A 26,115-nucleotide genomic window follows, 5' to 3' on the forward strand; every position below is an offset into this window, starting at 1 on the left:
CCCCCTGTCGGGGCCAATTCGGCAGCACCCAGCTCCCCCACCTCCCGCCCCCTCGCGCTCCCCTGCCCGCCGCCCCCTGCACCGTGCCTCTCAGCCCCCCGTCCCTGCCCCTCCGCTGCTGCGCCCTGGGCCAAATTCAGGGCAGCAGGGGAGAGGGGGGTCACCCCAGGCCTCTGGGGGTGTCTGTCCCTAAAGGGAGTGATGTGGAGGGCAGAGTTGGGAGGGTATCTTGGACCCCTGGAGTCCCCTTTCCCCTAGCCACACTGCAGGGATCCCCCAGAAAGTCTGGGGCCCCACAAGGTCACTGAGCACACCGCTCCCCCCAACTAGTGGGACAGAGGGAGGGAGCAGCTTATTTCCAAAGACGTTTTCTCCCGGTGGAATCTGGATAATTTCCCTGGGGAACTGCAGCAAGAAAAGGGCTCTGCAAACAGATTCCCGTGCAGATAAGTTGGCATTTAAAAGAGAAAGGGACACTGACCTCCTTTGAAGGGAGGACTGAGGAGACTGCCCCACCCTCCTCTGGTCAGGAGGCAGCAGGAGCCCAGAGGAGCCTGGGTGCCCCCCCCCCACTGATACCCTTTGCTCCTCCTCTGCAGACGACCAGAGCCCAGCGGAGGAGAAGGGACAGGAGAAGGGACCGGAGAAGGGACTGCGCTGTCAGAACCCCGCCTGCATGGACAAAGGGCGGGCGGCCAAGGTAGGGAGGCTGGACAGCCTGGGGACACCTGGGGGCAGAGGGGACAGGGCTCTAACTGCCCTTTGTATCCAAGCACCAGATATCCAAAGAGCCCTGGCAAGGGTGCAGCTGTCTGGGTTGCAGTGTCCTCTGGGTTCAGGGGCAAGTAGGGCCACGGGGTGGTTGGTTTAGGAGGCAGAGGGGCTGCCCTTGGCTCAGGAATAGCGGAGGTGAGGGGACTTCTGCAAGGACAGGATGGGGGGCAGGGGTGCCCCAGAGCCCTTTGCTGCACTGTGGTCCTTGCAGCTGTCCCATGTCACAGATGAGGGAGCTGAAGCTGAGCAGGGGGAAGTGGTCCCCCAAGATTCTGGTCCAGTGTCCAGCTGGTGCCCTCCCTGTGGTACCCCACTGCTCTTCAGGCCTGGGCATGAGTCTGGGACACTTGGGGCTTGGCGATCATGACTTTGGCCCTGGGGATGACAAAAGGAGGAAGGGGCCAGTTGGTCTTGAAGTGCCAGGGGCAAAACACAAACCAGAGAGAGAGGGCCAGAAGAGGGCTAGTGGGACAAATACTGCCTGGGCACTTCAGCCTGTGGTGTGCCAGCTGGGTGCCACACACCGTCTGTGCCTTTAAGCACTGCCTGTGGCAGTTCTGCAGGAAAAGCATCAACACCTCATTTTCCATGAAGATACCAAGGTTCAGAGAGGTTGTGTGACTTAGCCAAAGCCCCACAGCTGATGAGAGATGAGCCAGGGTTTGAACCCAGATTTGGCCCTTCCGAGCACACATGTAGGTGACAATAGTACTAACTGCCACCACTTATAGTGTCAGGCCCAGGCACTGAGGACTCAGTGACTCCTGTCCCAGCCTTTTGAGATGGGTCCTTATCTCCACTTACAGGTAGAGAAACTGAGGCTCAGAGAGGTGAAGCAGATCACCCAAGGACAGATTGCTAGGAAATGGGAGAGCTGGGATTCAAACCCAGTACCCAGGTCTGTGTAATGCCAAGGTCCCTGTTCCTAACCACTGTGTGGCACAACTCTGCCAGCTGCAGGAAATTTAAAATGCCACCCTTCCACCCCCCAGCTCCCCTACCCCCACCTCCACCCAGACACACACACACTCATTCTGCATAGGAGGACCATGGGAAGGAACATGGAGAACTGTTCTGGGGGCGGGGAGGGGAGGGGGAGGCCTCCAGTTGCCGTGGTCACCGGGCAAGGGGGCGGCTGTGATGTCAGATACAATCTGCTGGCACCGGCGGTGCCTGGCATCGGGCTCTGGTGTTGGCTGGTTGCCTCTCTCCCAGATGGGGGCTCTGGCAACAATCTGGCCTCAGTCCCCCCTAGCGTACATCCTGCCGGGGGGCCTCAAAGCCCCGAGGCCTCTGCCTGACCTAAAGGGTGGCAAGGAAGACCACGGCACACTGTCCCAGCCTCTGCTCTGGGCAGCTGCTCCCAGGACAAGCCCCCAAGCTGCCGCAGGCAGGGGCAGGCTGCAGAGCTGAGGACGGTGAGACGAGAGCTGGTCTCAGAGTGGGCGTGGGCCTGCTGCAGCATCCACACCCCAGCTCCAGCCATGCTCTGGCCTGCTTGGAGCTCAGCACAGCTGCCATTGGCATCAGGAGCCAGAGGGTCACCCAGCCCGCAGGGGCAGAGTCTGGGCCCTGTCACCACTGGGATCCAGTTTGGGATAAACTGCACAGACTCACTGTGAGGACAGAGATGACCGAGGGATCAGAGGCAGGAGGGCCAGTCAGGGAGGACACCCTGGAGAAGGTGGCCTCTAATGGCCATGAGAACATGGATAGGCAGAGCGAGGGCAGTGCAGGAAGGGAAACTGCCACAGCCAGAAATGCAGAGGCAGGGACTGAGAGGAGGTGAGGGACGCTCAGATTTGGTGAGAAGGAGGACCAGAGGATATCACTGTTGTTGATAATAGTAACCACTGTGGACCAACATGTTCCTGTGCCGGCCTCCTGCTTGTCTCAGTGAGCCCTCACGAGAACCTCAGGAGAAAAGCCTTCCTCTTACTGCCACCTGACATGTAAGGAAACTGAGGTGAGAGGTGAAGGAACTTGCCCATGTCACACAGCATGACTGACGGAGCTTGGCCTGGAGCGAGGCTTCTCCGGGCAAGAGCCCCCTTCTTGCTCTTCAGGAGGTGACTAGCGCTTTGAAGGAGATAACTTCACTCATTCATTCATTCACCAATTAGCTTTGAGTGTCTGCCGGTGCCAGGCCCAGTTCTGGACCCAGGAGGTCTCCAGGAAATGAGGGATGCCCTCCCGGAGCTGACGTCCTAGCTCCGCTGGGAGGAGGGAAGGGAGGTGATGACTTTGGTTGGCCAAACTGGCGCCCCAGGCTGCCCTGGGGAAGGGCCATCTTCAAACAGGGCTGGACCCTTCAGCTTCTGGGCCGACCCTGGGTATTTTGTTTGAGGCTCTCCTGGGTGCTGGCACTTCTGAGATGAATCAGCTGCCCTACCCCTACCTCCTGCTCCTGGAGTTCCCACTGTGGGGAGGGGATAACCAGGCTGGGCTTCCTGGAGGAGGCAGCTGGAGTCCTGAGGAATAAGGAGTTGGAGGAGGTGGAGGAAAGCTGAGTGAGCAGGCAGGGATGTTGGGGGCTGTAGGGAGCAGGTGAGGCCAGGGGCCATGGGGAGAGGGAGGCAGGCTGGACCAGGAGCACCCCGCATGCCCAGGTGAGGAGTCTGGACTGTGTGCCACGGAGAGAGATGGTGTCCCTGCCCCTCCCCAGGGTGAAGATATGTAGAGTGGCCCATACCTATGAGCTCCAAGATCAAGCCCACTCCTTTCCAGCTGGGTGACCCTGAGCAAGTCACTATACCTCTCTGAGCCTTAGTTTCCTTATCTGGAAAATAAAGCTTCTAGAGTTTCAGTGAGGATTAAAAGAGGCCCCACATATATAAAGTACTTAGCACAGAGCCCGGCATGACAGGTGTCCAAGGGGATAGCTAGCTCTGGTCGTGGCATCCACCTACTTTGTAGGGGAGATAACAGTCACCCCTAGACTTTGGACGTGCCCTCTGTACCTCTCTGAGGTCTGAGACTTCCCCAGGCTCTATCCCCAGACTCTACCCACCCAACCCTGCCCAGCTAGACAAATTTTTTTCTTTTAATTAGAGACAGGATCTCACTCTGTCACCCAGGCTTGGGGGCAGTGACATGATCACAGTTCACTGCAGCCTCAAACTCCTGGGCTGGAACTATTCCTCCACCTCAGCCTCCTGAGTAGCTGGGACTATAGGCATGCATCACCACAACTGGCTAATTTTTAAAAATGTTTTGTAGAGACAAGGTCTTGATATGTTGCCCAGGCTGGTCTTGAACTCCTGGCCTCAAGCAGTCCTCCCGCCTTGGCCTCCCAAAGCACTGGGATTACAGGCATGAGCCACCGAACCTGGCCCCAGCGAGACAAATGTTTACTGCACGCCTGCTGTGTTTCTGGGGCAGGTGGAGCTCAGAGTGTGTGGGAGATGGGGGAAGGCTGGAGCGAGACCAAGGCAGGGTTTCCCTGCCCTCCTGAAAGGTGGCCACAGGTGTCTGGACTCCCCAGCTGCTTGCTGGGCAGTCTGGTTAAAGTCAGCTCAGGGGACCCCAAGTCACAAGGGGACATGGAGGAGGACACTGGGCCACCACATTTGAGGGGTATTTATTCTGGAGATGGGAGCCATGGGGTGTAATCCTCAAATAAGAGCCATCAGTGTAGCAGCCACCATTTATTCAGCACCTGCTGTGTGCCATGCTCTGCTGTAGTGCCCACAACAAGAACCTCATCCGGTCCTCAGTGCCACCCGCCCCCACAGTGGGGACTACCCACCTCCCTTTCGTAGAGAGGACCCTGAGGGGCAGGGAGGTGTAATGGTTTGCTAAGGCAAGACTGGGACTCAAACCAGGTCTGCCTGTCCTCAGAGCCTCGGCAGCTCTCAGGAGGAAAGGGAGATGAGAGGTGAGTTTTTCTGCACACTCTCGTGGGCCCAGACAGGGAGGGGAGTTTGGTTGAGTACAGGACAGAGTTTCCAACAGCTGGCATTATTCCCCCAAGTAGAGGAAGTGAGCACCTCATTCCCAAATGTATTCAAGCAGAGTGCGAAGGGATATGTACAGGTGTACAGGGGATTATGGAGTGGAGGTTGGATTTGATGATCTCAGAGTTCCCTTCCAGCTTAACAATGGCCTGTGAGGTTGCAGGGATGAGTCAGGGTGTGTGTGGTGGTGGAGGGGAGTTGCCAGATGAAGACCAGGGGACTCGGGCAGAGGAAGGGGTGGGTCTGAGATACCAGTGGAGAAAGAATGGGCAGGATGCAGTGAACAATGGAGAGGGAGTCACCTATTCTCCTGGGGGTAAGAAGTAGGAGACCAGAGTGTCCTTCAGAATGGCCAGGTGGGGGCGATCTTTAGAGGAGACCGGTCCCTGTCTGTAGCTGAAGAAAGGGACAGGGCCAGAGAAGCAATGCAAGTGGAACTCCTGGACTTTGGTTAAGTAATTTGGGGGAGTAGGTGAAGCCCTGGGGCCTGGCCCAGCGAGGACGGACAGAGAAGAAGAGCTGCGCTGGGTGGGCCCAGCCCCAGGAGTCACCCCAGAAGCCAGCTCCAGCCAGGACCAGTGCTGGCAGTCTGGCGGCCCTGGCCTGGTGAGGGGCCACAAAGCTTGAAAGTGCAGGAAAACGCTGGCGGACCTGAACCCAGCCCATCGGGGTTCTTGATACTGGAGTAGCAGGGGACGAGGGGGGCTGTGCTTGGGGCAGCGTTACCCGCCTTTTGAGGGGGGGACTCCTTTATCCCCACACAGTGCCCCCGCCCCAGTCCTGAGCGCAGTTGTTTGAAACTCTAAACCACCAAAGGGCGAAATGGCCCCCCTTTTCCAGCCTTGGCACCTGGGCCAGAAAAAAAGAGGGGCCCTCAGAGGAAGGCGGGCTGTTTCTGGGGCACCACCAAAGCCCAGCTCAGAATCCAGCTTTTTATAATGAAACGGAAGCCCTGGTTTGGGGCGGTTCCCGCAGCGGGCTCAGCCTGCGGGTCCTTTCGCCTGGTCCTCCAGGGCTCCTCTGGAGTCCAGGGCAGCTTTCTGTCGCGGGCCTCGCCCCCTCACCCCTTGGGCAAGCCCCTGTCTTCAAGCCCGGGTTAATGACCAGGGACTATGAACTTTTCCGAGATCTGTAAAGGGCCGGCCCTTGGGAACAGGAACGCCCCCTACCCGCTCCCCCGAGCCCGGATCTTAGATTACTCCCAAGCCACGGCCCGGCCTCCTGCCACCCCCCTGAGCCGAGGGGTCCGCGCCGGGCCCTCCCGGGGACCCCTCCTCTCCCCGTTCCCGGCCGGGCCGCACCGACTGTACGCACGTCCCGGCCCGCCCAGGTGTTAGCGCTCGCGCGGTACCGTAATTCCCCTACGTGCCGCGCCTCCCGTCTGCGCAGAGTAGGCTGGGCCCGCCCCGCAGGTTCGGTTCCCTCGCCCCTCGCGTCCCCGGGGGCTTTGGCAATCTTGGCCCGAGTCCCAGCCACAGGGGAGAGCCTTGTCCCTAGGTGAGTCTCACGGGGAAGCGGGGGCTGGTTCCGGACGGGAGTGGGTCTGGGCACCAGGGCCCCCTGAATTAATGGACAGAACCCGAAGTCGAGGGTCCCACGCAGTGCCAGGCCTGAGGGTGGGTCTCGAGGGGCCTCTTCATTTACTTGAGGGTGGAATGAGTTCAAGCGCCCGCCCGAGTGACTCAGGGTGGGGTCGGCCCGGAGACATGGCCGTGAGGAGTCTGTGGGCCCGGGGGCCCCGGTGAGAGGCTGTTGGCGGAGCCCGGGGATCCTGGAGGGGCCTGGGCGCTCCGGTGCTTGGGAGGCTCGGCCGCCCCTGCCCATCCGCGAGTCGGTCCCAGGCGGAAAGGTACTCTCGAGGCCGTCAGGGGGCGCCAGAGGCTGCGCCAAGACAGCCGCTTGGAGGTCGAGGTGGGGGAGGACCCGAGAGGGGCTCTGGCCTGCCTTGATGGAAGGTGGGGAAATGGAGCTCAAATTTCTTAGTAACCTTGCTCAGGTTTAGGGGAGCTCTGGGGGCATTTTACTATTCCCCTGCTCCTTCGCCAAGGTCAAGGCATACCAGGACCTAGCAGTCATCCCTTGGTAGATCTAGAGAACTGGCCAAGTGCCCTCTTTGCACATGTGGGGAGATCGAGGCCCAATGGGGTGAAGGGCAGGGATAGGTGGGCTCCAGAATCAGGTCTTCTGAAGTCCAAGCATGTGCCCTCTCCCCCTGTTCCCTCCCAGGAGCCTTCTATGTGGCACCGGGGACGGGCATGCCCAGGGTCCAGTAGCTCTGATGCCGCAATGCTGGGGTCTGGGCTCCAGGGTCTGGTGCATTTGTGCAGGGAATGGGCAGGAGGGAAAGTTCGTCATGGTGGGCCCTCTGTCTCTCTAGCACTGGGTCCCAGCCTCGGGCATCCCAGCCAGGACCATTCCCAGAGAAGAAAGGGGCCTTGCTGGCTTCCAGGACATGTGCGGGGGTGCCTAGCTTGGGGGAGAGGTTTTCTGCGCCCCTGCCATCTGCCCAGCACAGGGCAGGGCCTTAGGACAAGGCTCTGACTCCAGGTGGGCCTTGGAACCCAGTGGACAAGGGGCGAGGCCCAGGCCTAGGGGAAGGGAGGAGCTGGGCAGGCCGGGTGGAGTGAAGAGAGCGGCCTGGCAGAGCCGCCCTGCCCCGGCCCTCCTGCCCACGCATGCAGCCTCCGCCCCTGGGTTTCCAAGGTGGCAGGTGGGGCCTTGGGGCCAGCAGGCTCCCAGGGCAGCTTAGCCCTGCTGGAGAACCCCCGGCAGGGGCGCTTCAGCCAAAGAGCCCCAACTCCTGGTTCCAGGCCAGTCTTCTGTGAGCAGAGCAGGGGGCTGGCCCCAGACTTGTATCCTCTCCTGGACAGGGAAGTCCCTATCCCATCCAGACCAGGCTGGGGTCCCAACCCACTGTGGGGCAGGGATGCCCATGGGATCCCTGGGATGGCTTCTGCTTTCTGGGCCTGGGGAGGTGGTGTTGAAGGAGAGTTGGGGGGGTCCTTGCCTTGAAGACTCCATTATTCATCAGCCTCTGCATCTGGTTTCTGGGTATCAGTTTCAACAAGCTGGCCCTGACTCACAAGCCTGGAGCTGGGGCTGGGCCAGGGAGGGGCCCCCTCCCCAGGGAGTCAGGGCCCAGGACCTCTTGGGCCTGCTGCTGAGCTAGTTCAGCTCCCTGCTGTGGAGATGGTGGGGAGCCAGAAGCCAGCTCAAGCTCCCTCCTACCCTGGTGCAGGGGCTGGGGGCTCCTTTCCTCTTTCCACTCTGTACTCTTGGCCTGGGGCAGCAGGGCCCTGGCCCCCAAGCAGCAGGACTCAGGGATGCCCTGGCCCAGCCCTAGTGGTCTCCACTTGATGCAACTTGGTTACCCCATGCCAGTGGGGTCCCTCTAAGCTAGCTTCAGAATCTACCCTGTGCCCAAGAAGGTGGTCCTCAAGGGCCTGCTGCCCACTTAGCTGGTCTCCATGTCCCAGCCCCCGCCCTGTGCCCGAGGCACAGGAGTAATGGTCCAAAGCACAGGCCTCCATTTCCCCACTTACCAGCTGGTGACTCTGGGGCAAGTCACTTAACCTCTACAGGCCTTAGTTGCTTCCTCTGTTAAATGGGGATATTAGGAGTATCTGCTCCTTAGAGTCTTTGAGAAGAGTGAATGGGATTTGCTGCCCCAAACCCCTGGGACAGGTGTGGCACTTGGGAGTGCTTAGTGGAAAGTAGCTTGTGTCTGTGGGGCAGCAGCAGGGGCAGGGGTCCCGGGCAAGACAACCAGGATTTGAGGCGGAAACTCACCTGCCTGGGACCAGCAGGCCCAAGGTCATGGATGCCAGGAGGAGGAAGAGAACCTTTGGTCCAGTAGCACAGAGGTCCTGGTAGAGACCTTCCCCAGCCCCACGTTCTCCTGTAGCATGAAGACCCTTCCTCTGCCTGCGGTCCGCCATTCATTGATCTAGTCTATAGTGACCACACCTACTGTGTGCCGGCACCGTTCTAAGTGCTGAGGACGTGGGCGATCAGACAGCCAAGGGCACTGGCCTCCAGAGAGGACATCCTAGTAGGGAAGAATGACACTAAAGAAGTGAACAAAGAAATAAAGTCATTTCAGGTAGTAATAAATGCTAAGAAGGAAACAATTTAACTTAAAGGGATTGAGAGTAGGAGCATGAGGGGTTATTTCTTTTGAGAGGAGGGTAAAGGCCACCATAGGGAGGTGACATTTAGGTTGAGGCCTGGTGCCAGCTGTTTGGAGATTGAGGGCGCATGGAATTCCAGACAGAGAGAGCCCAGAGGTGGAGGCCCTGAGCTTGGTGGGTTGTAGGGAGAGGAGGAAGGCCAGCAGGTGGACCACCATGCAGGACCAGCGAGACGGCGACATGGGAGCCAGGCTGTGGTGGGATTTTGTTCTAATCAAGATGGGAAGTTTTACTTTTCAAAAATCTGTCTGTGGTGTGGACAGTGGATGACTTGGGCTTTGGGAGCAGAGGCAGCCCCTGAAGCCTCCCAGCCCCTGATAAACTGCTGCCCCTCAAAGCCATCTCACAGACCTCGCCCCCTGCCCCACTCTGCACCCTCTGTGGCCATGGAGCCAGACGGAGGAGGAGCGGTCTAGGGGGTGGGTGGGCTGATGGCAGACAGTGTGTCCTCCCCACCCCCATGGGTACCCAGGAGTGTCCAAAGGGGGGCCATTCCAGACCCCTGGAGTCGGAGGTCTGGGTTTCAGTCCTGTCTGTGGACGTTTATGTCGCTTTATGTCACTTCATGCCCCACACGATGGGTGGAGATAGCAGTGCCTGCCCTCCCTTCCTGGGAACGAGCGTGAGCGCGCTCTGACAGCCCAGCTCCCCAAGCCGGGGCCTGCGCCCTCTCGGGCTGTGCCGGGCGCCCCCTGGCGGGGGCGACCCCGCCGGCAGCCGCAGGGCCCTGGGGAAAGCCGAGTTGGGGGCCGGGTTTTCCTGACGCCCCCGCCTCATCCCAGCCCGGGGGCTGCCAAAAGACGGCCCCTCCTCCCTCCCGATCAGCCCGCCTTCCGTCCCCTGCCCCCACCGGAGGGCGCCGGGCCCCTCTGCCTTGGCTGCACCACTGCCTGGGCAGTGCGACCGGGTCCGCGGGCTCTGAGTCGGGGTCCCCAGGGCTGTAGGCGGGGCTGAGACGCGCGCGGGGCGTGGGGCTGGGTGCAGCAGCGGGATTCCGAGCGGAGAGGGCTGTCCCCGTCCCGCCTCCCGGCTCGGGGGAGGGAGAAGGGTCCCCGGCCGAGGCTTCAAGGCGGGGGTCTCCGGGAGGGAGGGAGGGAAGGTCCCAGGGCGTCTCCGTGGGGGCGGGGTGGGGGTCGGAGCGGAGCGGGCGCCCCCGGGGCCGGGCGGGCGGCGCGGCCGAGTTCCTGCGGGGGGGCTGTCCCCGGCCCGGCCCTCTGGGGTCCCCGCGCGCTCGGCCGGGGGCGGGCGCGGCCGCACAATGGCAGGAAGCGGGGCTCCGCGCTTTGTCCGGCGGGCGGCGCAGACCGCCGCTTCCTCCGGCCGCCATGGGGACGGGCCCCGGCGTCTCCGGGCGCCGAGCGGCCTCCAGGCCAGGCCTGGGGCTGCCCTCCCGGGCCCCCGAGCCCTCCTGGGCAGGGGGTCGCGCCCGCGACGGTGAAGGCCAGGTACGGGGTGGAGGGGGGCGTGGGCCGGGCCCTGCGCGGGGAGGCTGGGGCGGGGTGCGCGTGACTGTGGGCCCCTCGGTCCCTGAGCGCAGTCCCCTGGGCGGAGGGGCTTGGGGCCCAGGGTGGCCGAGCCCCCTACCTGGGCTGCACACTGGGTGACGAGGACCTGGGACCCCGAGGTGTGCCTCCCCCACCTCGGTGACCCAGGGGGCCAGCCGGCCAGATGTCCCGGCCAACCCCTGGCCTTTTGTGTCTGGGGCTGCCTCCGGACACACCTGTGGGTCCCGGGCCCTGCGCTGGGCCACCCCTCCCCCTTTCCTTCCTCAGCCCAGGGCCCTGCGCACACTCCTTCCACCACACTGGCCTCTGTTTCTCCTTCTGCGCCTGGCCTCAGCCCTGTGTGAGGAAGACTGGCTTCGGTACCCGCATCCACGTGAGGGTGGCCTTATCCTGTCCCCCAAAGGGCCCCCTTCTGTTATTTGTTACGCTGCTGTGTTTGAAGGTGCAGTGGGACCTGGCCGTCCCCATCAGGTGGGCTCTCCCCTCCCTTGGGTCGAGTCCTGGGAACTTCTCCCCCGACCATGCTGCCCCTCCCCCACTGGGGGTGGTGCTGCTGCCCTCAGAAGGGGGACGTGGCTGGCAGACAGGAAGGTGGGAAAGGGGGCATATGGGTCTGAGAAGGGGCCCAAGAGTTTGGCTTTGGAAAGGGGCCACCCTGCTTTAGTGCTGGGGAGACCCCTGCCTCTGGAGAGAGCTGGAGGAGCCTGTGGTTTTGGGGTGAGAAGTGTGAGGGGGATGGGGGAACAGAAACTGCAGGAAGGCCCTCTGCCCACCCCAGCCTCTCTGTCGGGCTTGTGCTTCTCTCTGAGGGTTTCAGGAACTTCATCCTCAACCAGGCCTGTTCAGTTAAGTCTGGAAGCAGCTCCTGTAGATCCTGGGCCTGACCCAGGTGCCCTGGTGGCCCTGAGCCTGGGAGCTGCTGAGAGGGTGGGAGCAGGTGGGCTCAGTAATAGTAGCAACAGCAGCCGTGGTGTGGCGAGCACCAAAGCCCATCATGGTGCTGGGAAGTTGAGCTCCAGAGCCTTTTGAGGGAGCCGATGCTTCCTCAGGGTGGGGCACGTAACAGGTGCTCCGTGTTTGTTGACTGCTGAGTCTGCCATGACCAGTGGATCTGTGCGTAAACTCTGCTATGTATTAGGTTGGTTTAAAAACAAGATTGTGGCACAGACTCATGGACTTGGACTGGAAGGGTCCCATAGATCCTCCTCAGGACCCCCTACCCACCACGAGCCCAGGGCGTCGACAGCCCCACCTGGCACCAGCTCAGGGAAGCTGTCAGGGAGATCTCAAGTGCCCAGGAAGGGGTTGGAGGGGGAGCCCGGGCCAAGGTGGCTGGACACAGGGTGCGAGAGGGCTGCCCAGCAGGCAAACTGGGGGGCTCCTGGGAAGAGGGGCCCAAGTGGGCACAGCCCTCCCTCAGATTCATTCTTAAGAGGAGACACTTGAGTCTTAGGGTCCCAGAATCTGCAGAGCCAGGCCCTTCTCAGCAGTGCCCTGGGGACGCCAGGGAAGGGGCTCAGGGTGGCTGAGGATAGCGGTGTGTCTTTGTACTTTCTTTAGCAGATTAGGTAAAGACAGAAACTAGAAACAGCTGCAGTGGTTGAGGGAGACCTTCCCCGATTCAACCCCAGACAACACTTCTGAAGACCACTCCCCAAGGGTGTGGAAGTGGGGGCGCCGGGCACTCAGGCTGCCCTCGGCCATCTGGGTCATGATGTCCACAGCTGCCTGCCCTCGGCCCAGCTCCACACGAGTCAGCCTCGCTTAGCCAGTGGGCCTACCGGGTGTGCCGCCACTGATGCCACTTCTGTGCCCTGTTCCCTTTCCTGCCCGATGGAGGATTGGAGGGACACAGGAGCCAACACAGCAAGCATCAACCCCCGGCTGATTTCCTCCCGTCTCCATATCCCCTGCTGACTCGAGGCCAGCCTCCCCACCCATCTCCCTTCTGAGACACCCAAGAGAGGGTGTGAATGTGGTTAAAATCTGCGATTTTGAGCCACACACAGTGGCTTCAAGGCCTGACTCTGCTGGCTGTGTGACCTTAGACAAGGTACTTAATCTCTCTTAGCCTCACTTTCCTCTGTAAAATAGGGACAATACTAGCCCCTACCTTATGGGATGAGAGGAGATGACAGTGACACATGTATTGTCCCAGTGCAGCCACAGGCCACATGCTGACCACATTACGAATGGAGCTCAGCCTTCTCCCAGCCTCCTCTGCCCTCCTGCCTCCGATCACCTTCTCTGCTGTCTACGCCGTCCTCTCTCTGACTGTCAGCGTTGAAATCTCTGATTGGGCTTTTGCCAGCCAAAAACTCTTCAGTGCCTGTCCACTGAGTTAATTAATAAACCAGTATTTATCGAGCAGCTGGGCCTGGAGAGGGTGCTGACCTTGTGGGGCTGACCAGGTGTGGGGGCAACAACATGGAACACAAGGCCCGTCAGATGGCAGGAAGTGCTAAGGAGAGAAAGGGAGTTTGGAGTGGCCTGGAAGGACGAGAAGGTGACTTGGAATGGAAGTCTGCAGGAGGACAGGGCAGGCAGGGAGCCAGGCATTTCCCCATCTGAGGCCAGGGACAGGTCGAGGTAGGGGAGCTCCACTGAAGGGACATGTCTGAGAAAGGCCAGCAGGCCAGCGGTGGCAGAGTGAGCAGGATGGGAGGTCACCAAGTGTGGTGACCCTAGCTGTAACCCTAACCGGAACCCTTTGGCCTTTTACTCAGAGTGAGATGGGAGCCATGGAGAGTCTTGAACAGATATAATGTGGCTCCTGTTTGAACAGGGTCCACTCTGGCTGCCCATGGAGAACAGATGGGGAGGGTGAGCCCAGTTTTGAGGCCATTGTCACCTAGCTGAGAGGTGGCCAGGGCAGTGGTGTCCTGATAGCGGAGGCTGAGCTGGGGCTACAGATGCTAAAGGTGGAGCCAGTGCAATCTCTGGACTGACTGGATGAGGGTGTAACAGAAACAGTTAAGGTGGCCCCAAAGTTTCTGGCCTAATATGTTAGTTTCCGGGAGTTGTTGTAACACATTAACACCAACTGGCTTTAGAACAAGAGAAATTCATTTTCTCCCAGTTCTCAAGCCCAGAAGTCTGGAATCCCGGTGTCCACAGGGCCCTGTTCCCTCCGAACGCTCTCAGGGAGGGTCCTTCCTTGTCTCTTCCAACTTCTGCTGGCCCCCCGGATGCTCCTTGGCTTGTGGGTGCCACACTCTGATCTCTGCCCTCATTGTCACGTGGCCTTCTCCCTGTGTGTCCTGTCTCTGTGCCCCTTTTCCCCTTATAAGGATACCTGTCATATGATTACTGCATACCCTGTGATTTCATGCTCAGGGGTGACCAAATCTTAACTAATTACATCTGCAGTCACCCTGTTTCCAAATAAGGTCACATTATGAGGTACTGGGGGTTAGGACTTAACGTCCTAACACAGTTAGGGGACACAGTTCAACCCCTAACACCTAGCACTAGAAGGAATTGCTGTTAATTGAGTTGAGATGGAGGGAACCGCAGGGAGAATTCTGCTCCGGAGCTTACATGTGGACGTGTTGAGCTTGAGATGCTTATTAGAATCCAAGCGGAGAAAGCCAGGCACGGTGGCATCTGCCTGTAGTCCTAGTTGCTAGGGAAGCTGAGGCAGGAGGATTACTTGAGTCCAGAAGTTTGAGGCTAGCCTGGGCAACATAGGGAGACCCCTGTCTCAAAACAAAAACAAACAAAAAAAAAACCAGAATCCAAGCAGAGAGTCAAGAAGTTTGGTCTGGGGTCCTGGGAGAGGTCCCAACTGGAGATTTAACTTTGGGAGCCCTCTGCTTGGAGACGGTGTTTCAAGTCACGAGACGAGATGAGCCACTAGTGAGTTAATGTAGAAAAAAGGAGAAGAGGTGCACGGACGGGGAGATGAACAAGGAGCAGCGGAGGGGACAGAGAGGCCAGAGGGTCAGGAGAGCTTGGGGTCCTGGGACCACAGAGGAGGCTATTTCACAGAGGCTGCTGGTGTCAAATGCTGAGTCCTGTGGGAACGGCCAGCAGACTTGGCCACATTGGGGACACTGATGACCGCAGATGAGTGAGTTTGGGGTGATGCTGAGGGGCTGAGGGGGAAAGGAGGAATCCCCTCTTGCAGCCGTCAGACGAGTCTTTGATTTAGGCAAAAATCATCACGATATGCTAAGGCACTTGAGTGTGGGATTACTGGGGAACAAGACATCTCAAAGTGTCACTGTACAGATTGCTTAATAAATACAAGGAGAAAAAGGAATTTTTATAAGGTGCGAGATTCCCCAAATGATCCTGCATCTCGGGCGCACTGACAAGAACACAAAGTCAGCTCTGTGGTGTCCCTGCCCGAATGCTCAGTCTGAAACTCTCTGAGGACCACCAGACAAGTCCATGCTGAGTGGCTTTGTGCCAGACTGCTGGCTTGAATGTGTCAAAAGTGTCAATGTTGCAGAAGACCAAAAATAAAAGGGGGAATTCATTTTTAAAGGGATAAACAGAAACAAATCATGTGTGAGCATTGATCGGATCCTATATGGGGAAACATATCTGTAGAGGACAGTAAGTTGGGAGAATGTAAATATAGATTGTAGATGGACCATATGTCCAAGTTCAGTTTCCCAAGTGTGATGGTTGTGTGGGGTTTTGTAGGAAAACGACTTTGTTCTTCAGTGATGACATGATTTCTGCACCAGAGGAAAGAGAATGAGAGAGAAAGCAACTGTGTTAAATATTAACAACTGGGGAGTCCAGAAGGGTGTGTGGATGTCATTGTGTCTTTTTTTTCTTTTTTTTTTGAGGACCGAGTATTGCTCTGTCTCCTAGGCTAGAGTGCGGTGGCATTCTCTTAGCTCACCGCAACCTCAAACTCCTGGGCTCAAGCAATCCTCCTGCCTCAGCTTCCAGAGTAGCTGGGACTACAGGCGCACGCCACCATACCCGGCTAACTTTAAATTTTTTTATAGAGACAGGAGTCTTGCTGTGTTGCCCAGGCTGGTCTCGAACTCCTGACCTCAACTGATCCTCCCACTTCAGCCTCCCAAAATGCTAGGATCGCAGGTGTGAGCCACTGTCCCTGGCCAATTGTGCTATTCTTATAACTTTCTGTAGGTTTGGAATATTTTTAAAACAAAAATTGGGAAAATAGTGAGGCTGGGAGGAGAGCACTAGGAAGTGGTGAGGATGGATACCTGCTTCACAGAGGTTAGCCGCAAAGGGAAAGAGAAACGCAGCAGTTGCTGGAGGGTGAACTGAGGCCAAGACACTGTTTTAATAAGATGGCGAAATAAGCACGTGTGGGTATGACGACAGGCATGACCCAGCGGAGGGAGGCTTGGTGGCGCAGGGAGAATGCTGAGAATGCCGACCTGTGTCCCTGCACCTTGGGCTGCGGGGGCGGGTCTGGGAGGAAGGGCTGGCCTCGGATTGGAGCAGGGTGGTTCATTCCAAGTCCTGGGCAGATGGGGGGACCTCCTGATGGCTTGTTTCCCTGGAAAAGCAGGAAGCAAAGTAGTCAGCAGGGAGTGAGTTGGGGTGGGCCGTTGGAGGGCAGAGAAGATCTGAAACAGTCATCTGTGAGGATGGGGGGAGAGTAGATGGCTGGTATAGTAAATCCAGGCTCAAGTCACCAAGCAGTGGCCCATGGGCAGCACACGGGCACTGACACCAACAGTACCTTTGTCTGACTCCTCCGTAACTCCTCCACGCGATGTCTTTAGGAACCCAGGTGGGGTCAGCTGTCCAGCGCCCGGGCAGGCCATAGAATGAGGAGAGGGCCTGGGTTGGGAGGAGTGGGGGGCTTGCTGGAGCTCAGGGCCTTGTGGCTCCAGCCCTGAGAGCACCTGAGCTTCATTATTTGGGCGGCACCAGCCTTGTAGTTATTCCCTTGATGTCTTCTCATGGGCAGGGACTTGCTTTTCTCTGCATCCCTCAGAATGGACGCATACTAGGGGTTTGGGGAACATTTGCCAGGTGCACCAGCAAGCACGAGGCACCCTGTGGAGAATGGCTGGTTGCTGGTTGGCCACTGAGAGCAGCTGGGAGCCCCACCTGTGCACTGCAGCAGTCTGGATGCCAGGTGCACCTTCCTGTGGCCCCGTGAAGCCAGCCCGACCCACCGCCCATCCTTCCTCCCAGGTATGCCACCACGCCGACTGCCAGCAGCTGCACCGCCGGGGGCCCCTCAACCTCTGTGAGGCCTGTGACAGCAAGTTCCACAGCACCATGCATTATGATGGCCACGTCCGCTTCGACCTGCCCCCACAAGGTGAGCACAGGAGGGGGACCCCAGCCCAGCCCCCAGATCCCCTGTAGCAGCTCTGAGCTCTGTGTCTGAGGGGACAGTGTTTCGGTAACTGTTGGAACTGTGAAAAGAATGAGTCCACTGTAAATAATGAAACCCAAGTATGTCACGGTTCCTTTTGTTCTGTAAGTTTTTTAGCAAGAGAGAAAATCAGGGGGCTGTGGTCCTCTCGAGACAGGCCTGTCTCTGCCGGGTGCTGTCTTCTCCCTGGTCCTCACCTTCTGCAGCTGCCCCTGCCCCTTCCAGTTCTGCCTGTCCCCAGGACAGGGGACTTCTGGGCAAGTCCCCCAAGCCAGGCTGTTGTCCTAGCAGAGGCAGTGTGGGGTTGGGGTGCACGGGTCAGAATGAACTTGTAGCAGGAAACAAGAAACCCTCCTGCTGAGAAGGGCCAGGTCAAGGCCCACTGCCTAGCCAACTGGCTGTGCCGGGGTGGCTCACAGGCACCCAGGCCCCTGAAGACGTGCCAACGACCTCCTTCCCAGCTGATCAAAGGGACAAAAGGACTCTCCCCTTCTGCCAGGGCCCCGCAGGACTTCAGGTGTGGTCCTAGCAGGGGGGAGGGAAGGCCTGAAAGAGAAAGGGGGCCCATGGGCTTTGGTCCCTTTCCCACAACAATCCCGGAGGCAGGGCTTCATTATCTTTATCTTATGGAAGGGTAAACTGGGGCCATAGGTGGGTTTGTATTGAGGGCAGGGCATCCCCTGGGGTGTCATTCCAGGGCCCTTGTGTCCTTTTGGGTCTGCAGGGGGCATAGATCACAATGACTGAGCCCCTGTCCTCACAAAGCTGAAGGGCCTTAGCTACCTTGTGGGGGGTTCCAGGGTAACAGACTGTGGTTCCCCTGGAAGGGCCAAGGAGGGAGCAGGCACAACCCCCGCCTACTTTCCTCCAAAGGCTCTGTCCTGGCCCGGAATGTGTCCACCCGGTCATGTCCCCCGCGCACCAGCCCTGCAGTGGACTTGGAGGAGGAGGAGGAAAGCTCTGTGGATAGCAAAGGGTAGGTGAGGGGTAGGCGGGCTGAACAGATACCTTGGAGAGGTCCCAAGGCTGAGTCTCAGACTGGAGATTCTGAGACCAGATGCTTTGGTGCTTTACCCAAGAAGGGCTGATGGGCAGACCCCTCCCCACCCCTGTGGCTGTCCTGATTCCTGGGCCAGGTTGTGCCATTGGGTGTGACTCCTGTATTGGCCACCAGAGGGCGGACAACCCCGCGTGGCCCTGGCGAATGCACCTGAGTTACCTGTCCCCTGGGGTAAGCGAGGGCTGGGGGCCAGCGAAGGCCCCCACTCATGTCCCATGCTGGTGAGGTTCCACCCATCCCTCCAACTTCTGCCTTCAGGGACTGGAAGAGCTCAGGCCTGAAACTCTCCAAGAAGAAAGCAAGAAGGAGATACACAGATGTGAGGAACCCCCCGCCCCCCCCACCCCGGGCCGGCGGATAGGGCCTCCCAGAGAGCCCCCAGCCCCAGGCCCTTTGCTTCCCCTGAGGCTGGGCCTCCCTGCTCTGAACTCCAGGAAGAGGGTGGGCTCTGCAGTCAGGTCCCTCCCTTGCCACCCTGCACCGCAGCCTGGTGCTGCCCACCTTTGCCCAGGTGGGGGAATGCTCCAGGAGCTCCTTGGGCCCGGAGGGGTGCTGGGGGGGCCTCCCAGGATGGAGGAGGGCTGGAGGGATCGCTGGCATTCGTTTCCCTGCTGGGGTTCCCATCCTGGACCACAGGATGGGGGCGGTGAGGAGAGGCAGTGGAGAGGCTAAGAGCCTGTGTCCTCTCAGGACCCAAGCAAGGAGTGCTTCACCCTGAAATTTGACCTGAATGTGGACATCGAGACGGAGATTGTACCAGCCATGAAGAAGAAGTCACTGGGGTAGGGCCTAGTGGGGCTGGGGGCAGGTGTGGCCTCCCATGTCCAAGGCTCCAGGTCTCTGCAGGTGTGACTGTGTGTGTCTGTGTGGTGGTCTGTGAGTGAGCGAGTCCCCACCTGTGGGCAGACCCGTGCACGTGGGTGTGCACACCAGCATGAGGGCCCGTGACCAGGTCTGTGCACCTCTGCATTCTACTCACGCGTGCAGAGCCTAGGCCTGGGCGGGCAGGTTGTGGCGGGTCTGCCTGGTGGGCAGACGTGCCTGCGTAGAACCTCTGTGGCCAGGCATCTGTGCACCCGTGTGTGATCCTGTGCGGGCCTCCCTTTTCTGTTGGGAAGGTGGGGAGCTGGGGCTGTGGGTGGGGTGGGGGCTCATGTGACTGCTCCACTAACTCACAGCCCTCCTGTCCTGGGGGCAGGGAGGTGCTGCTGCCCGTATTTGAAAGGAAGGGCATCGCGCTGGGCAAAGTGGATATCTACCTGGACCAGTCCAACACGCCCTTGTCCCTCACCTTTGAGGCCTACAGGTTCGGAGGACACTACCTACGGGTCAAAGGTGAGCGGCAGGCTCCACAAGCCGGCTGGCTAGACAGGTGGCTGGGGCCTGGCAGGGCCTCCCGGAGCTCAGGTTCCCATTGGTCCCATTGACCGTGGCCCTGAGCAGGCTCATTACCATACAGGTGTCCCTGCTGGGCGTTGGTGGCAGGTGCTGGCAGGGCGGGGCTGCCAGGGGAGGGTGGCCTAGGCTTGGTTTGGATCCTTAAGGGAGAGGGGACTGGGGTCCCCTCCTCCACCAGACCTGGCACTGAGGACCTCTTGTTGCCCCCACACGCTGCGTTCAGCCAAGCCAGGGGATGAGGGCAAGGTGGAGCAGGGAGTGAAGGACTCCAAGTCCCTGAGTCTGCCCATTCTGCGGCCAGCTGGGCCCGGGCCCCCCATGCTGGAGCGTGTGGACCCCCAGAGCCGCTGGGAGAACCTGGACATCTTGGTGAGGAGGAGGGGCTGTGACAGTGCTGGGGGTGGGGAGGGGCCCCCCTCAGGGGGAAAGTCCCCCTGGATCCCTCACTGGCTGCCGTGGGGCTTTAATTGCCCCCTTGGGAAAATGGGACTGGCTGTGAGAATAGGGGACCCTCTCTCCCTGGATCGAACCATACTCCAAGGTGATGGGTCTTGTCTCTGAGTCTTCTAGCAACCAGGGAGTCAGAGTGTGCGTGCGTGTGTATGTGTGTATGAGGGCATTTGTGCTGGGGAGTGAGACTGTGTGTGTCGTGGGCCCTTGTGGGCCGGATTTGTGAGTGCATCTGAGCGTGTGTGTAACTGTGTTTCTCTCACCTGCTTCGTGCTGTGACTGGGGGATGCAGGCAGCCAGGTGTATCTGTCTGGACCTTCTACCCCCGAAGCATGTTTCAATCTTGGGGGAGGTGGCAGCGCAGGGCAGGGATGTGGAGACCCTCTAACATCCCAGGCTGGCCTGAGGTCCTAGAAACACACGTTGGGGTGGGGCCATGGGCCGGGATGGGGGGCCTGGCCTTGACCACCGCTCCTTGGCCAGGCCCCTGGCCGCCGACGCAAGAACATGTCGGAGTTCCTGGGGGAGGCCAGCATCCCGGGGCAGGAGCCCCTGACGCCCTCCAGCTGCTCTCTGCCCAGCAGCAGCAGTGGTGGCGCCAGCAGTGGGGGTGGTGACAGCTGGAAGAACCGGGCGGCCAGTCGCTTCAGTGGCTTCTTCAGCTCGGGCCCCAGCACCAGCACCTTCAGCCGGGTATGTGGCCCGTGGGCCCCACCCCAGGGCAGGGCAGCTGGCTGGCCCTGACCCCTAACCCCGACCCCTGACCACGAGTCTCCTTCCAGGAGGTAGACAAGATGGAGCAGCTGGAGAGCAAGCTGCACACCTATGGCCTCTTTGGGCTGCCCAGGCTGCCCCGGAGGCTGCGCTTTGACCACGATTCCTGGGAGGAGGAGGAGGATGAGGAGGATGAGGACGAGGACAGCGCCTGCCTGAGGCTGGAGGACAGCTGGCGGGAGCTCATCAATGGGCACGAGGTGAGTGCTGCCCACAGCCCTTCCCCTCCCTTGTTGCAAAAAGGGCACAGCCCTTGAGAGGACCCAGTGGGACATCCCCAAGAGGCTACTGTTTTCATTCGCCCACTTTGGGGAAACCGAGTCTAGATTGAAGTGATGAGCTGCTTGGCTGTTTTAGTGGCAGAGGAGGGCTCAGAACTTGGGTGTCTTGACTATGATAATTCATCTGATGGTGAGGGTGACCCTGCCCCTCTTAGGACCTCTGTGTCCCCATTGGGAAAACAAGGAAGTTGCAGGCTGGGTTGCTCACCATCCCCTGGCCATCTGGAGATGCCTGGGCCTCCTGGTTGACCATCCCTGTCCTTCCTCTAGAAGCTGACCCGGCGGCAGTGCCACCAGCAGGAGGCGGTGTGGGAGCTGCTGCACACGGAGGCCTCCTACATCAGGAAACTGCGGGTGATCACTAATGTGAGTGGCCTCTCTCTGGGCAGCCGCTCCTGGGCGACCCCTCAGCTGAGTCTGGGCCTGTGCAGAAGGCGAAAGTGCCTGGCAATGAAGGGGGCCAGGAAAGTCAGACAAGGGCTGTGCCCTGGGGAGGAGGTGGTTCCCACAGGCACCTGGGACGGGGCTTTAGGCTTTGCCAGGTTCAGCTGAATTAGCACAGGCGAGGCCTCATTCTTTCACGAATTCACTCAACGGCTATTTCTGAACACCTACCGTGTGCCAGGTGCCCAGCAGCCCACAACCTAGACGGGGCAGAGTGGACAGGCACTGTAGGGATTTCCACTGGGGTGCGGGGGGCCCTGTCCTGGGCTTGGAGGTTCAAGGAAGGCTTCCCAGAGGGAAGAAGTCCCCTCCCAGGGCAACCACAGAGGCTGAGCCAGGGCAGAGGTAGAGGAGAGAACTCCAGGTGTGGCTGCAAGGCCAGTCTCCCCAGAGCTTCCGTCTAGGTGGGGCCAGGGCAGGGTAAACCCCAGGTGGGCTCTGGGGCTGGGCCTCTCCTGGGGGTCTGGAGCTCCCAGGTGTGAAGGCCATAGGGTACCCCTCTTTATCCCTGGCAGCTTCAGGGCCTCCTGGGAGAAGGAAGGGGTAGAGGGGAGCCTGAGTCTGGGTGGGGCTTCTGGGCCAGGACTCCCCCCAGCTGCAGCGTTCCCCTGCCCCCACAGCTGTTCCTGTGCTGCCTTCTGAACCTGCAGGAGTCGGGGCTGCTGTGCGAGGTGCTCCTGGGCCCAGGACGGCGGAGGCGGGGACTCGGGGGCGGGGCCTGGCTTGGGGTGGGCCCTCGGGTGGGGGCGGGGTTACGCGTCGGGGGGCCGGGCCGAGCTCACCTCCCGCCCGAGCAGGTGGAGGCCGAGCGCCTGTTCAGCAACATCCCTGAGATCGCGCGGCTGCATCGCGGGCTGTGGGGCAGCGTGATGGCGCCAGTGCTGGAGAAGGCGAGGCGCACGCGGGCGCTCCTGCAGCCCGGGGACTTCCTCAAAGGCTTCAAGATGGTACGGGCGGGGTCAGGCGCAGGCAGGGACACCGAGGCAGGGCTGGGGCGCGAGAAGACTCAGTGGCCCGATCCCATCTGCCCATCCTCCCCAACCTGCCTCTGACCGGTGACCCTACATGTCCCCTAGGGGCCAAAGGCGAGGAGTTGCGAGGCGGTTGACTGAGTTTGAACCTGGCCATCTGGTGGCGGGTGGTCACTTTCGCTGAGGCTCAGTTTCCTCATATGGAAACAGGGATAGTGAGCTGGCTACCGCCGGGGTGGTCGCCCGAGCGCAGTAAAGAGGCGCTCGGTAAGCGCTTGGCGCGGGCTGGCCCGCCAGGCGCGCGGTGACCGGTGCTCTGGTGGTTCTGCCCTGGGCCAGTTCGGCTCGCTGTTCAAGCCCTACGTCCGATACTGCATGGAGGAGGAGGGCTGCATGGAGTACATGCGCGGGCTGCTGCGCGACAACGACCTCTTCCGGGCCTACGTCACGGTGAGGGCGGCTGGCCGGTGGGCAGGGGCGCAGGATCACCCGCACCACGAGGGCGTGGGGCGTGGGGCGTGGTCAGGGGCGTGGTCAGGGGCGTGGCTTGTCCCGAGCCCCACTCCCGCCTCCTGTCCGCAGTGGGCTGAGAAGCAGCCGCAGTGCCAGCGGCTGAAGCTGAGCGACATGCTGGCCAAGCCCCATCAGCGGCTCACTAAGTACCCGCTGTTGCTGAAATCGGTGCTGAGGAAGACGGATGAACCTCGCGCCAAGGAGGCCGTCGTTACCATGGTAACCGACATGGTGGGCGTGACCCTCCGCAGCCCTCTGGCCCTCCACGACCCCGGGTCTGAAGCCCCATCCCCTGCCCCTAGATCGGCTCGGTGGAGCGCTTCATCCACCACGTGAACACGTGCATGCGGCAGCGACAGGAGCGGCAGCGCCTGGCCGCCGTGGCGAGCCGCATCGACGCCTACGAGGTGGTGGAGGGCAGCAACGACGAGGTGGACAAGGTGGGCGCGTGTGCCTGTGGGGAAGGGCAGACAGGGAGTCTCACTCAAGGACTCCCAGCCGAGATGGGGAGTCAGGCCTTGACCTCCCCTGTACCTCCATCCTCTATCCTCCGCCCCCCAGCTCCTGAAGGAATTTCTGCACCTGGACCTGACAGTGCCCATCTCTGGCGCCCCCCTGGAGGAGACCCGACAGCTGCTGCTGGAGGGGAGCCTGAGGATGAAGGAGGGGAAGGACAGCAAGGTGGCTCCAGGGCTGCCCCCAGCCCCAGGGCCGAGGCCTCACCCTCTTGTCTCCTGGGCCCCCGTCAGTGGTTCTCAGCCAGCTGGGTGGTGACTCAAGAGCCAGTGACTCTGTGGCCATAGGGAGGGATGATTATCTGCCTGCAGTTGACTCTTTACAACCTACAGCAGCAGAGTCATAGCCCAGGGAGGGGCTGTCTTGCCCACTGAGGGATTCCGGGTGGGAGGGAGGGGCACATTCCATAAGTGGGCCAGGAACCCTGTGCCTGGCTGCTGTGCTGTTAACCCTGCAGGCACTGGGTAGCCAAGAGCCTGCAAACCGTGATTTTAAAAGCACCTCCCTTTTCTTTCTAATATAAACTTTTACTGAAATAAATCATAAATATATATCTCAGTGAAAAAGAACCATCTTCCCCTTCATTTTAATTTTACTTGAAGGTTTACTAGGGGATGGGGGGAGTGAGTGCTCTTGGGGGGCTGTGGTGCCTGATGGCTCTCCTGCTCCACCCCAGATGGACGTGTACTGCTTCCTCTTCACGGACCTGCTCTTGGTGACCAAGGCAGTGAAGAAGGCTGAGAGGACCAAGGTCATCAGGCCACCACTGCTGGTAGACAAGATTGTGTGCCGGGAGCTGCGGGACCCTGGTGAGGAGCCCTGGCCCCTGCTCCTGGGTGGGGGCTGTGGTGGACAGGGACTGTCGTCGTGGCTGACAGACTTGGGCCTTCCCTAACCAGGCTCCTTCCTTCTCATCTACCTGAATGAGTTTCACAGTGCTGTGGGGGCCTACACATTCCAGGCCAGCGGCCAGGCCTTGTGCCGTGGCTGGGTGGATGCCATTTACAATGCTCAGGTGAGAGAGTGGAGGGTGAGAGCAGGATGGACTGTGGGAGCCACTGATCACAGCACATTCTTCCCCCACACACCTCCAACCCCTACATGCAGAACCAGCTCCAGCAGCTGCGTGCACAGGAACACCCGAGCAGCCAGCAGCACCTGCAGAGCCTGGTAGAGGAGGAGGATGAACAGGAGGAGGAAGAGGAGGAGGAGGAGGAGGAAGGAGAGGAGAGTAGCACTTCGGCTGCCAGCTCCCCCACCATCCTGCGCAGAAGCAGCAACAGCCCAGACTCCCAGCACTGGTATGTTTGCTCACGACCACCCAGCAAGTCACAGCAGGGCAGGCATTCCAGCCCAGGACTCCTGACCCCAAGGCCCAGCCACCTTCCCTTCCTCTGAATGGTCTCATCTTGTAAACCCAGGGGTGTGTGTGTGTGTGTGTGTGTGTGTGTGTGAGGGGGGCTCTATCTTCCACCAGAGTCCAGGTGGGCCGGGCAAAGAGCTTTTGAATTGCTTGCCAGTTCTGATCTGTTAGCGGTAGCTGTCTGGAGCGCTGAGCTGAGGATTGATAGAGTGCATGCAGTCTCATCAGGGAAGAATGCTATGATCCATTACTGACGCCTCTTGTGGCCATAGGGGTCAGAAGGTCTGGCACATGTACCCCATGCTGCCATCTCTGAGCCTCGAGCTCCTGAGGGCAGAGGCTGCAGACCTCTGTGCATTGTCCAGCACAGGCTGCCCCTGGCCATGTGCTTTCCTTTAGCCAGGCTGACTCTCTTCCCGGCTCTGCAGTGCCTCAGACGGCTCCACGGAGACCCTGGCCATGGTAGTGGTGGAGCCTGAGGAGGTGTTGTCCTCTCCTGAGTTTGATGGCGGCCCCTTCAGCTCCCAGTCAGATGAGACCTCTCTCAGCACCACTGCCTCATCTGTCACGCCCACCAGCGAGCTGCTGCCCCTGGGCCTGGTGGATGGCTGCTCCTGCTCCATGGATTCTGCCTATGGCACCCTCTCCCCGACCTCCCTGCAAGACTTTGCAGCCCCAGCCCCTGTGGCGGAGCCAGTGCCCCAGCTCCCTGAGTTACCACGAGCCCCTTCCCCACCGCCATCGCCCCGCCTCCGCCGCCGCACCCCTGTCCAGTTGCTGCCCTGCCTGCCCCACCTGCTCAAGTCCAAATCTGAGGCCAGCCTCCTCCAGCTGCTGCCAGGGGCTGGAACCCATGCGCCATCCCCAGCCCCCAGCCGCAGCCTGTCAGAGCTCTGCCTGGCCGCTATAGCCCCAGGCGCTAGGACTCAGGGCTGCTCTCTGGAAGCTGGGCCCAGCTGGGATTATACTGGGGCATCTAGCCCTGGCAGCAGCTCCAAGCCATTAGAGCCTGAGAACAGGGCCAGCTGCTTGGCCGAGGAGCCTGCAGGCCCCTCCAGGAGATGCAGAGAGCTGCCCTTAGGGAGCTCTCCCAGGATCCAGCCGGACGCCCCCACCGGGGCCTCTGCCCAGCACAGGAAGCTGACACTGGCCCAGCTCTACCGAATCAGGACCACCCTGCTGCTTAACTCCACGCTCACTGCCTCGTGAGTGGCCTGGGATAGAGGGCAGGTGGTGCAGCGTGTTGGCATTGGGGGCACAGTCATGACTGGGAGGGTGGGTATTTGGGGGTGGTGATCACAGGGGCAGCCAAATCCTGCCACAGTGCCTGGGTGCTGGCATCTACGGCAGACAGCAGCGAAGGGGCCTGCCTGAGGGTCACGGTAGGGAGGAGAGGGTGCCAGAGCCACCCTCTGAGCCCGTCAGCCAAGGAAGGACTGTCTCTCCCCACCCTGCAGAGAGGTCTGAGCAGAGGGAGGCCCCCAAGAGTGCCATTGACCAAGGGACAGCAGACAGCATGCCTCCTGGGGGGTGCCAGCACCTGCTTCAGCTGCTGCCTCCTGTGTGCATGAGCCGGAGCCTGGGCAGGACCTCTG

At 60.2% G+C, this 26,115-nt stretch overlaps 1 protein-coding gene across 1 annotated transcript; it reads left to right on the plus strand.

Moving 5' to 3' along the window:
• Nucleotides 1-647: 647 nt before the first annotated feature.
• PLEKHG5 (pleckstrin homology domain containing, family G (with RhoGef domain) member 5) lies at nt 648-25,729 on the plus strand. The gene is made up of 20 exons (XM_012662660.1): nt 648-700; nt 16,564-16,693; nt 17,624-17,726; nt 18,069-18,129; nt 18,501-18,592; nt 19,009-19,145; nt 19,432-19,577; nt 20,142-20,351; nt 20,441-20,632; nt 20,984-21,079; nt 21,778-21,828; nt 21,955-22,104; nt 22,468-22,578; nt 22,711-22,860; nt 22,944-23,081; nt 23,203-23,322; nt 23,834-23,966; nt 24,057-24,172; nt 24,265-24,458; nt 24,949-25,729. The coding sequence occupies exons 1-20, from the start codon at nt 677-679 to the stop codon at nt 25,727-25,729; spliced, it is 3,135 nt and encodes a 1,044-aa protein (XP_012518114.1). The 5' UTR covers nt 648-676.
• The last annotated feature ends 386 nt before the right edge of the window (nt 25,730-26,115 follow it).

This window comes from Propithecus coquereli, unplaced genomic scaffold (assembly GCF_000956105.1).
Source record: "Propithecus coquereli isolate 6110/MARCELLA unplaced genomic scaffold, Pcoq_1.0 Scaffold77, whole genome shotgun sequence".
Taxonomy (NCBI): Eukaryota; Metazoa; Chordata; class Mammalia; order Primates; family Indriidae; genus Propithecus; species Propithecus coquereli.